Genomic DNA, 13,146 nt, shown 5'->3' with positions numbered 1-13,146 from the left:
TTTTCTCTGTTGTTATTTTATTAGCATCTTCTACTGAAAACAGAGTTTATTCACTTTCAAACTACCTTATTTCTTTTGTATATATTGAAGGATATAAATTTCATTTTAGGAGTTATTTATACTATATGCCACATTTTGATAACATTGAATGCTTTTATTGTTTATTTATACATATTTTGTAATTTCCTTTGTGATTCCTCCTTTACTCCATGAATCACTCAGAAGTAAAGTTTGGGCTTTCTATTTTAAGAATTATATGTATCCTAAGATTTTCTTCTATCTTTATGAGAAATTCTAATTTTATTTCATTAATATCAAAAGCATAGTATGTGTGATAACAATTCTTTGAAATTGGCTAAGACTAATTTTGTAAATAAGGTCAATTTTGATTAAATGTTCTATGTAAGATTGGAAAGAATATGTTTTATATTGGTAAATTTTAGGAAGTGTGTGTGTGTGTGTGTGTGTGTGTGTGTGTGTGTATCTTTTACAGGTTTATCTGTAGTTTGAGAAAAGTGTATCAAAAATATACCACAGTATTTGTGACTTTTAAATTTTTTCCTAGTAATTCTATCAAATTTTGCTTTATATAATCTACAGGTTTAAGGCAATCTCTATCAAATGCCAACACCATTTTTCACAAAACTAGAACAAATAATACTAAAATTTGTATAGAACTACAAAAGACCCCAAGTAGCCAAAGTGATGTTGAGAAAGAACAAAACTGGAGGTATTACAATCCCAGATATCAAGCTACACTACAAAGCTGTGGTAATCAAAACAGTATGGTACTGGCACAAAAATAGACATAAAGATCAATGGAACAGAATAGAAAACCCAGGAATAAACCAATTAATCTATGACAAAGGAGGCAAGATTATACAGTGGGGAAAAGGTAGTGTCTTCAACAAATGGTGCTGGGAAAACTGGGCAGCAACATGCAGAAGAAGGAAATGGGACCAGTTTCTTATACCACATATAAAAATAAGCTCATAATGGATTAGAGACCTAAATGTGGGACCTAAAACCATAAAAATTCTAGAAGAGATCACAGGCAGTAATGTCTCTGACATCAGCCACAGCAACATTTTTCTAGATATGTCTCCTAAAGTAAGGAAAACAAAAGCAAAAATAAACTATGGGAATTCTATCAGAATACAAAGCCTTTGCACAGCACAGAAAACCATCAACAAAACAAAAAGACAACCTACTAAATGAGAGAAGATATTTGCAAAAGATATATCTGATAAGGGGTTAATATCCAAAACATATAAAGAGCTTATACAACTCAATACACACACACACACACACACACACACACACACACACACACACACAATCCAATCTAAAAATGGGCAGAAGACCTGAATAGACTTTTTTTCCAAAGACCTACAGATGGCCAACAGAGATGTGAAAAGATGTTCAACATCACTCATCATCAGGGAAATGCAAATCAAAACCACGATGAGCTATCACCTCACACCTGTCAGAATGGCTAAAATAAAAAACACAACAAACAACAAAAGCGGGTGAGAATGTATAGAAATAGGAACCCTTGTGTACTGTTGGTGGGAATGCAAACTGGTTCAGCCACTATGGAAAAGAGTATGGAGATACTTTAAAAAATTAAAAACAGAAATACCATATGATCCAATAATTCTACTACTGGGTATTTATCCAAAGAAAATGAAAACACTAATTCAAAAAGATGTATGCATCCCTATGTTTATTGAAGCATTATTTACAACAGCTAAGATACAGAAGCAACCTAAGTATCTATCAATAGATCAATGGATAATGAAGATTGCTTATCAGTAGATGAATGGATAAGGAATACACACACACACACACACACACATACGCACACACAAACACAAACACACACACAGGAATATTACACAGTCATACAAAAGGATGAGATCATGCCATTTGAAACAACATGGGTGGGCCTAGAAGGTATGTTAAAGTGAAATAAGTCAGATTGAGAAATAAGTCATAGGATTTCAGTCATATGTAGAATCTCAAGAAACAACGACAGCAACAACAAAGAATAAACAAAACACAGAATCAGACCTATAAATACATAAGACAAAATTATGGTTGCCAGAGGGAAGGTTGGCAGGCCGGGCAAAATGAGTACAGGGGAGTGAGAGATACAGGCTTCTAGTTATGAAATGAATGAGTCAGAGGAATGAGACACAGCATAAGGACTTTGTCAATGATATTGTAATAGCAGTATATGGAGACAGATGGTGGCTACACTTGTGGTGAACGGAGCATTAATGTAAGAACTTGTGGAATTGCTATGCTGTATACCTCAAACTAATGTAACATTGTGTGTCAACTAAAATTTAAACATTTTTTTCTTTACGTATTTCAGGGTTATGTTATGTCTTCTGGTGATTTTTTTCTCTTTTTTCTTACACAGTGTCACTGATCCTATCATTTCAAACTTATGACATAGTTGGTATCATAATCCCCTTTTTACAAGCAAAGACACTGATACACTCTTTGCACACGTATATCTACATGAAATGTGTACACATTATAAAACTTACTCTAAAGGTGAAATGATGTCCCAACGCTGGCTGAAGTAGACCAATGTTGAGACTGAGACTGATGATATTAGGATGTGGATCAGTATCCTTCAAAAGAGGAAAGAAAGAACTTATAAATGAAAGAATGTGAAGCAGAAAAAAAAAAAGAAATAAGGAAAATGTGACTGATGAAAGTGATAGTGACAGTCAGTGATCCGTGAATAGTAGGACCTCAGAATTCACCATGCCTTGTTTTTAAGTGTAGGATCTTGTCTCATCCATTTTTCTTTATCCTCAGAATCTGCTGGAGTACAATCACCTGCCAGACACTTGAGAGATGATGATGATGATGATGATGATGATGATGATGATGATGATGATTATTATTTTACTACAAAAATTTTAATGCCTATTTATTTTTTAGAGAGAGGGACAGAATTGAGTAGGGGAGGGGCAGAGAGAGAGGGAGATACAGACTCCGAAGCAGACTCCAGGCTCGGAGCTGTCAGCACAGAGCCCAATGTGGGGCTCAAACCCACAAGCTGTGAGATCCTGACCTGAACCAATGTCAGATGCTTAACTGACTGAGCCACCCAGGTGCCCCTATTATTAATATTTTAAGTGTTTATTTATTTTTTAGGGAGAGAGAGCAGGGGAGGGGCAGAGAGAAAGGGGGACAGAGAATCCCAAGCAGGCTCTGCGCTGACAGCAGAGATCCCAATGCGGGGCTGTAACTCACACACCACAAGACCATGACCTAAGCCGAAGCTAGCCCCTCAACCAACTGAGCCACCCAGGTGCGCTGATTATTTTTGAAGTAAAATAAGAATCTTATAGGGTTCTTTTATTAATTTATTTTCAAGTTAGTTAACATACAGTGTAGACTTGGCTTCAGGAGTAAAACCCAGTGATTCATCTTTTACGTATGACACCCAGTGTTCATCCCAAAAAGTGCCCTCCTTAATGCCCGTCACCCATTTAATCCACCCCCAACCCCCACTCCAGCAACCCTCAGATTGTTCTCTGTATTCAAGAGTCTCTTATGGTTTGCTTCCCTTTATGTTTATCTTATTTTTCCTTCCCTTCCCCTATGTTCATCCGTTGAGTTTTTCAAATTCCACATGAGTGAAATCATATATTTGTCTTTCTCTGACTTAATTTGCTTAGCATAATACCCTCCAGTTCCATCCACATTGTTGCAAATGGCAGGATTTCATTCTTTCTCATCGTCAGGCAGTATTCCATTCTTCATCCATTCATCAGTTGATGAACATTTGGGATCTTTGCATAATTTGGTTATTGTTGTTGATAGCACTGCTATAAACATTGGGTGCATGTACCCCTTTGAATCAGCACTACTGTATCCTTTGGATAAATTCTGGTAGTGCAATTGCTGGTTCTATTTTTTAATTTTTTGAGGAACCTCCATACTGTATTCCAGAGTGGATGCACTGGGTCGCATTCCCACCAACAGTGCAAAAGGGTTCCCCTTTCTCCACATCCTTGTTGTTTCGTGAGTTGTTAATTTTGGCCACTTTGACTGATGTGAGGTGGTATCTCACTGTGGTTTTGATTTGTATTTCCCTGATGATGAAGGATGTTGAACATCTTTTCACCCCTTTGCTGTGCAGAAGCTTTTTATCTTGATGAGGTCCCAATAGTTCATTTTTGCTTTTATTTCCCTTGCCTCCTGAGACATGTCAAGTAAGAAGTTGCTGTGGCTGAGATCAAAGAGGTTGGTGCCTGTTTTCTCCTGTGGGATTTTGATGGTTTCCTGTCTCACATTTAGGTCTTTTATCCACTTTGAATTTATTTTTGTATATGGTGTAAGAAAGTGATTTAGTTTCATTCACCTTCATGTTGTTGTCCAGTCCCCCCAGCACCATTTGCTAAATAAAGATAGTGTCTTTTTCCATTGGATACTCTTTCCTGCTATGTAGAAGATTAGTTGGCCATACATTTGAGGGTCCATTTCTGAGCTCTCTATTCTATTCCACTGACCTATATGTCTGTTTTCGTGCCAATACCATACTGTCTTGATGATTACAGCTTTGTAATACATCTTGAAGTCCAGGGTTGTGATGCCTCCAGCTTTGGTTTTCTTTCTCAACATTACTCAGGCTGTTAAGGGTCTTTTGTGGTTCCACACAAATTTTAGGATTGTTTGTTCTAGCTCTGAGAAGAATGCCGGTGCAATTTTGATTGGGATTGCATTGAATGTATAGATTGCTTTGGGTAGTATCAGCATTTTACCAATATTTGTTTTTCCAACCCATGAGCACAGAATGTTTTTCCATTTCTTTGTGTCTTCTTCAGTTTCTTTCATAGCTTTCTGTGGTTTTCAGCATGCAGATCTTTTACTTCTTTGGTTAGGTTTATTCCTAGATATTTTATGGGTTTTAGTGCAATTGTAAATGGGATTGATTCCTTGATATCTCTTTCTATTGCTCCATTATCAGTGTATAGAAATGCAACCAATTCCTGTACATTGATTTTATATCCTGAGATTTTGGTGAATTCCTATATCAGCTCCAGCAGTTTTTTGGTGGAGTCTTTCAGATTTTCCAGGTAGAGTACCATGTCATCTGCAAACAGTGAAAGTTTGACTTCTTCTTTGCCAATTTGGATGACTTTTATCTCATTTTGTTGCCTGATTGCTGAGGCTAGGACTTCCAACACTATGTTGGACAATAGTGGCAAGAGTGGACATCCCTCTCATATTTCTGATCTTCAGGGGAAAGCTCTCAGGTTTTCTCCACTGAAGATTATATTAGCTGTGGGCCTTTCATATGTGGCTTTTATAATGTTAAGGTGTGTTTCTTCTATCCCGACTTTCTTGAGGGTTTTTATCAAGAAATGATGCTGTATTTTGTCAAATGCTTTTTCTGCATCTGTTGACAGGATCGTATGGTTCATATTATCTTTTCTTCTATTAATGTGGTCTATCATGTTGACTGATTTGTGAATATTGAACCAGCCCTGTAGCCCAGGAATGAGTCCCACTTGATTGTGGTGAATAATTCTTTTAATGTACTGTTGAATTCAGTTTGCTAGTATTTGTTGAGAATTTTTGCATCCAGGTTCATCAGGGATACTGGCCTGTGATTCTCCTTTTTAGTGGAGTCTGTCTGTTTTGGGAATCGAGGTAATGCTGGCTTCATAGAATGAGTCTGGAAGCTTTCCTTCCATTTCTATTTGTTAGAACAGTTTGAGAAGAATGGGTATTAACTCTGCCTTAATTGTCTGGTAGAATTCTCCTGGGAAGCCATTCTGGCCAGGAATCATTTTGGGGGAGATTTTTGATAACCGATTCAATTTCTTTGCTGGTTATGGGTCTGTTCAAATTTTCTATTTCTTCCCATTTGAGTCTTGGTAGTGTGTGAGGGTCTAGGAATTTGTCCATTTCTTCTAGATTTTCCAGCTTATTGGCACATAATTTTTCATAATATTGTCTTCTAATTGTTTGTATTTCTGTGGTGTTGGTTGTGATCTCTCCTCTTTCATTCATGATTTCATCTATTTCGGTCCCCTCTCTTTTCTTTTGAGAAGTCTGGCTAGAGGTTTATCATTTTTGTTTATTCTTTCAAAAAACATTCATTGATCTGTTCTACTGTTTGTTTTTTTGTTTGTTTTGACTCTACATTGTTTATTTCTGCTCTAATCTTTATTATTTCCCCTCTTCTGCTGGCTTTGGGCTTTATTTGTTGCTCCTTTTCTAGCTTCTTTAAGTATAAGGTTAGGTTGTGTATGTGGGACCTTTCTTGCTTCTTGAGATAGTCTTGAATTGCAATGTATTTTACTTTTAGGACTGTCTTTGCTGCATCCTAAAGGATTTGGACTGTCATATTTTCATTTTCATTTGCTTCCATGTATTTTTAAATTTCTTCTTTAATTTCCTAGTTAGCCCCTTCATTCTTAATTAGGATGTTCTTTGACCTCCATCTATTTGGAGGCTTTCCAAAAATTTTTCCTGTGGTTGATCTCAAGTTTCATAGCATTGTGATCTGAAAATATGCATGGTTTGATCTCAATCTTTTTGTACCTATTTGAGGGCATTTTCTGACCCAGTATGTGATCTGTTTTGGAGAATGTTCTATGTGTACTCGAGAAGAATGTGTATTCTGCTGCTTAAGATGAAATGTTCTGAATATATCTGTTAAGCCCATTTGGTCCTATGTGTCATACAGAGCCATTGTTTCCTTATTGATTTTCTGCCTAGATGATCTGTTCCATTGTTGTAAGTGGAGTATTAAAGTCTCGTGCAATTATGGTATTATTACCCAAAAGTTTGCTTATGTTTGTGATTAACTGATTTATGTATTTGGGTGTTTCACATTGGGGGCATAAATATTTACAATTGTTAGCTCTTCTTGATGGATAGACCCCTTAATTATGGTATAATGTTTCTTCATCTCTTGTTACAGTGTTTGTTTTAAAATCTAGTTTGTTTGATATAAGTATGGCTACTCTGGCTTTCTTTTGACATCTGTTTGCATGACTGCTGTTTCCTCACCCCCTCACTTTCAAACTTCAGGTGTCCTCTGGTCTAAAATGAGTCTCTGGTAGGCAGAATATAGATGGATCTTGGTTTTTTATCCATTCTGATACCCTGTGTTTTCTGATTGGGGCATTTAGTCCATTTACATTCCAAGTGATTATCGAAAGATATGGATTTAGTGCCATTGTGCTATCTGTAGATTGCATGTTTGTTGTGATGTCTCTGGTTCTTTGTAGTCTTTGCTGCTTTCCACTCACAGAGTCCCCTTTAGGATCTCTTACAGGGCTAGTTTAGTGGTCACAAACTCCTTTAGTTTTTGTTTGTCTGGGAAAGTCTTTATCTCTCCTTCTGTTCTGAATGACAGCCTTGCTGGATAAAGGATTCTTGACTACATATTTTTCCTATTCACTCCCTTCTGGCCTGCCAAGGTTCAGTAGACAGGTCTGCTACCAACCTTATGTGTATTACCTTGTAAGCTAAGGACCTTTTGTCCCTGGCTGCTTTCAGAATTCTCTCTTTATCTTTGTATTTTGCCAGTTTCACTATGCTACGTCGTGGTGTTGACCTGTTTTTGTTGATTTTGAAGGGAGTTCTCTGTGCCTCTGGGACATGGATGCCTGTTTCCTTCCCCAGATTAGGGAAGTTCTCAGCTATAATTTGTTCAAATAAACCTTCCGCCCCTTTTTCTTGCTTTTCTTCTTCTGGAACGCCTATGTGATGGATATTGTTTCATTTCACAATCATTTAGCTCTCGCATTCTCCCCTCGTGATCTAGTAATTTCCTTTCCCTCTTTTTTTTCAGCATCATTTTCCATAATTTTATCTTCCCTTTCACCTACTCTTTCCTCTGCTTCTTCCATCCTTGCTGTCACTGTATCTAGTTTATTTTGCATTTCATTTATAGCATTTCTTTTTTTTTTTTTTAATTTTTTTTTTCAACGTTTTTTATTTATTTTTTTTGGGACAGAGAGAGACAGAGCATGAACGGGGGAGGGGCAGAGAGAGAGGGAGACACAGAATCGGAAACAGGCTCCAGGCTCCGAGCCATCAGCCCAGAGCCTGACGCGGGGCTCGAACTCACGGACCGCGAGATCGTGACCTGGCTGAAGTCGGACGCTCAACCGACTGCGCCACCCAGGCGCCCCCATTTATAGCATTTCTTAATTCATCATGCCTAGTCCTTAGGTCTTTGATCTCTGCAGCAATAGATTCTCTGTTGTCTTCTATGCTTTCTTCAAGCCCATCTATTAGTCCTATGACTATTATTTTAAATTCTTGTTCAGATATATTGTTAATATCTGTTTTGAGCAATTCTCTAGCTGTGATTTCTTCCCAAATTTTGTTTTGGGGAAGAATTCTTCTGTTTCATCATTTTGGCTAATTTCTGTCTTTTGCATGTTTTAGTAGCTTATGTGTCTGCACCTGTAAGTACTACTATATTAAAAAGGGGTCATTCACTGTTGAGGGCCTGGCACTTCAGGAAGTGTTTTTGGTGTATGTTGCATGCACTCTATTGTGTTTTGGCTGCTCTATCCCACTGGTCAGTCCTCTGTAGAGGTCCTCCTTGCTTGTAGTGCTGGAGTGTTTGGACCTTCCACCAGGTGGGCTTTGATTTGTTTGTTGAAGTAACTGTGGAAAAAAGGAAAGAGGTAGGGGGGAGGCCTGATCCCATAAAAAAAGAAAAATGAAAGGGGAGAAAAGAAGACCAAACAGAGAATCAAAAAACTATAAGGCTTAAATCCAGAGAAAAAGAAAGGAAAATAAAGGAGAAGAGATAGAAAAGATATAAAAAGAATAAAGTAAAAATGCCTGAACAGACTATATATATATTAAGAATTGACCACAAGCAATTCAGAAGCTTTGAGCCTTATTCCAATATAAAAAAAGTAGAGGGTAAAAAGAAAAAGAGAAGAGAAGAAAAAAAAAGAAAAGAGAAACGAAAAAGACAACCAGACAGGTAAACAACAACAATAACAACAGCAACAAACAGTTGTCTGTTGGTGCCAGGGACAGGTGGCTGTGCTGGTCTGGAGGAGAGGCTGGCTGCATTGGCTCAGTGTCAGTCTTGTTCCAGTAGGTGTGCAGTTACCAGGGGCAGGGTTTGGTGTAAGTGTCCCGCCTTCACTGGGGGCCGCTGTGCTTCTCTCTGAAGCCCCACTGTGTTGGTGATGGGGAGAAAACTGGCGACACCCCAATCTCTCCTTCCCACGCCAGGTTGTCTCAAACCCCTGTTCAGGCAGCCCTCACAGGATAGTGAGGGCATTCAGCTTGACCTGTTCCTCACGGTTCTCCAGCACCTTCTAGGTGCCCAGTTGGGATTCAAAACCCAATGTCTTAAAGGACCCCCCACACAGCATGGATCCTGTTCTGATGTAGAGCCACTCCACTCTGCTGATAAAAGGCTGATAAAAGACTGGGTGCCTGGGTGGCTCAGTCAGTTGGGCTTCTGACTTCGGCTCAGGTCATGGTCTTCCAGTTCTTGGGCTTGAGCCCCACACTGGGCTCTCTTCTGTCAGCACAGACCCGGCTTCGGATCCTCTGTCCCCGCCCCCCCTGCCCCTCCCCTGCTTGTGCTCTCTCTGTCTCAAAATAAATAAATAAACTAAAAAAAAAAAAAAAAAAAGGCCTTTGGCTGGCACCTGCAGGGTCTTTGTCATTGGGGAGGCAATAAACCCTTTTCCCAAAGTACTCTGGAAAGGGGACTGTTTTCCAGTATCCCCCAGAGATCCGTGTACCAGGCTATGCGCTCCAGGGGGAGGTTCCTCCTCCACAGGAGCACCCAGCGGCTCCTGGCTTAGCTTCGGAGAAAGTCGGCGAAAGTCGTGCACTTTTGAAACCTCCAAGTTTCAGCTCCTAAGGCTGTTTGCAAAATAGAAACTGGCACTCTCTGTATTTCTCATTCCCCCATCTGTGGTCTGGAGAGGTTTTCCTTTTGTGCCAACTGAGTACTGACTTTCACAACCCCTCTCTCTTTCACTCCCTTTTGTCTCTGCACAGAAAGGGTTCCCTCCCTTCCATGCCTCTGACATTTTCTCTCCACCACTCCATATACATGCACCTCCATCCCACCACGCTGCCTCTCTCTGCCCCTGGAGGTCCTTCTGCCACTCTGCAGATCCATTTCCTGAGGTCCAAGTGATCTCTCCTCAATACAGCTGTGTTTGAGGGACCAGGGCAATCCCAGTCCCCCTACTTCCCTGTCGTCTCAACTCCACAAAGAAGCTTAGAGTTTTTAAGGGAGACTACTGAAGTGTCTTGGAAAAGCTACATTGCCTTTCCTTTGTCGTATTACTTTGTACAATTTTAAAGCAATAAAATGTTTAGTCATTCTTTCTTTCAATGATAAGGACACAGAAAATTCAACCCTGCCTCTGAATACTGAGGTAAAAATTCTGGGGCAGACTTTTTGTTTGAACTATTGTACCTTCTTTTTTAGATTACGTTAGAGTATGAAGGAACATCATTTCTTGAGTGGAGTGTGCCAGGAACTTGTTCAGTGAAAAATAAAAGGTAAGATTTTTGCTGCTGATGTCAATATAATGTGTGTATTTACCCATAAAAAAGTATTCATATAGTGCAGACAGTCAGATTTAAGGTGGTGATTGAATGTAAATTTCTTCCCATTAAATAGATGTGAGAAGAAAGACAAGATCTCTTTGAAAATAGGATATGGGGTGCCTGGGTGATTCAGTCTATTAAGCATCCAACTTCGGCTCAGGTCATGATCTCAAGGTTCATGGGTTTGAGCCCCGCACTGGGCTCTGTGCTGACAGCTCAGAGCCTGGAGCCTGCTTCAGATTCTGTGTCTCCCTCTTTCTCTGCTCAACCTCTCTCTCTCTCTCTCTCTCTCTCTCTCTCTGTCTGTCTCTTTCGCTGTCTCTCAAAAATGAATAAACATTAAAAAAAATTTTTTTAAGAAAATAGTATAAAAGTAAAATATGCTGTATGTTTTATTTTTCTTATTAGCATACAATTAATGTTTTTAGGCTTAAAAAGTAGGGAATTTTTCCTAACCTTGTATGCTTATTTATCTTTCTGTTCTTTTTAAATACTAGCTCACCGAGGACAGAGCTGCGTTGTTCTTCTCCTGGTGTTCAGACGATAAGACCAATTGTTGTGGGCCCAGTAAGTTGATTTTAATGATAACTTATTAAATCTTGAGTAATTATCTCTGTTACACTTTATTTCCCATATTTTGAGCTTTCAACCTAATTTAATCTGTTTTAAATAGTATGTGTTAATCATAGATAAGAGGTATTTTTAAATTATTATCAATAGGGCATTAACTTCCAGATATATCTCATAGAAAATGATGTTATGAAATGGTATGTGATTTTACCTTAGCCTTTTTGTCAATAAGTATGTGAAAGCCTCAGTTACCACCTTCCTGGTAACAATACTCCCCAATGAGTGGGTCTCACATCATATACTTTTATAACAATTCCCTGGATTAAAAACCATTTCTAGCAAGTTTGTTTTTACTATATTTTCTTCAATTCGAGAAAGCATTTGCGAGTGCAAATACGTAAGAATGATGTTGATTGAATCCTCTCTGGATTACAAAAAAAAAAAGAAAAAGTTAAGCATCAAAAACATCGACTCTCTACTAATTAGTAACAGGTACCGGCCAGGCATTCATAGCTGATATTCCCACGCAAGTGTGTCTAAAGTCACTGCCATAGAGACTGCGTGTGACAAAATTTGACTATATTTTGGGGCTTATGCCTTCTTCTTGATTTCTAATCTTTATTTTCAGAGAAGAAGTAGAGTGATGCAGGAGAGGCCAAATGAATATTAATTCATTTTTTCAAAACTCATAGATTGAAAAGTATTTCAACTTGAGGTTTTTGAGTTTATGAATATTTACCAGTTTCATGGACACAATTCTGAGGAAGTAAAGGCTTACTCCTTTTCCTTTTGTTGTGTGTTAGAAGCCCAAATGTGCAATGTTACATACACACAAATACATGCATAGAGAAGAGTATCTTTGTCGTTTACGGATAGTGCCATCAGATCTTATAACCTTTAAGGATGTACACGTGACTTTAGAAATAAATTCAAAAACACTCAGATGTAACAATCCAAAATGTCTCCAGGCATTGCCAGTGTACCCTGGTGAGCAAAATCATCTCTGATTCAGAACCATCATGGGAGAAAATGAATTGAATTGCATTTCAGTGAGTAAGACTGTCCAGGAAAACTCACTATTTTCCTTTACACACTCACAGAGAACATTCTGTTACCACATGAAGTATAAGGGGTTGGTTTCCATACTGACTAATTCTCTGATACCAGCTGACTGTCTTACAATTCTAAGTTCTGGCATTTTCTACATGGAGTTAACTTCCCATCCACAAGGTTAAGGGCTCAGTCCCACAAGACTGCTTCACTTCGGATGTCAACTGCAAGTCCCAGTTTGTCACCTGTACTCATGACTGACTGTCCATAAATCCAGGTTCCCACAACCTTCTCCTCAGGGTCAATAATTTGCTAGAACAGCTTGCAGGACTCAGGGAAATGCATTTATCAGTTATAATAAAAGATATGATAAAGGATACAGATGAACAGCCAGAGAAGAGCCACATAAGGCAAAGTCTGGAAGGGCCCTGCGCACAGGAGCTTCCGACCCCATGGAGCTGGGTTGTGTCACCCTGCCAGCACGTGGACATGTTTACCAACCTGATTTTTATGGGGCTTCATCACATAGGCATGATCGATCATTAACTCATTTTCTAGTCCTTCTCCCCCCTCCAAAGGGTGGGAGGTTGAGGTAAAAGTTCCAAGCTTCTAATCATGGCTCGGGCTTTCTAGTGACCAGTTCCCATCCTGGATCCCACCCCGAGTCGCCTCATTAGAACAAAAGGGATTGAGGATCTCTGTGTCAGACCCTCCCGGCGTTCAGGAGATTATAAGAGTTGTAGGAGCTCTGCATCAGGAACTGCGGTCAAAGACCAAAGATTAGCAGGAACTGGGTGCAAAGACCAATACATAACAAATTTGTCACTCATGATAGTGAATTTGTAATTACAGAGAATAGCTACAGAATTGAACTAGTATTACATGTATATTTGTTAGTTCTATTCCAAAGTTCATTATACTTCCTCTCATCTT

The 13,146-nt window shown here is 38.9% G+C and overlaps 1 protein-coding gene across 4 annotated transcripts in view; it reads left to right on the top strand.

The window, feature by feature from the left end:
• The window catches only part of CATSPERE (catsper channel auxiliary subunit epsilon), a 198,323-nt gene that overhangs the window by 18,015 nt on the left and 167,162 nt on the right, over positions 1-13,146 (top strand). For all 4 annotated transcript variants that reach the window (XM_058701754.1, XM_058701752.1, XM_058701751.1 and 1 more), the window contains 2 exons: positions 10,472-10,545; positions 11,091-11,160. In XM_058701754.1, the coding sequence (XP_058557737.1) occupies positions 10,472-10,545; positions 11,091-11,160 (144 nt within the window). The remainder of the gene's footprint in view (positions 1-10,471; positions 10,546-11,090; positions 11,161-13,146) is intronic.

The sequence above is a fragment of the Neofelis nebulosa genome, chromosome 15, assembly GCF_028018385.1.
Source record: "Neofelis nebulosa isolate mNeoNeb1 chromosome 15, mNeoNeb1.pri, whole genome shotgun sequence".
In the NCBI taxonomy this organism is placed as follows: domain Eukaryota; kingdom Metazoa; phylum Chordata; class Mammalia; order Carnivora; family Felidae; genus Neofelis; species Neofelis nebulosa.
Note: the sequence above shows the minus strand (reverse complement) of the source record. Positions and strands in the feature narration are given on the sequence as shown.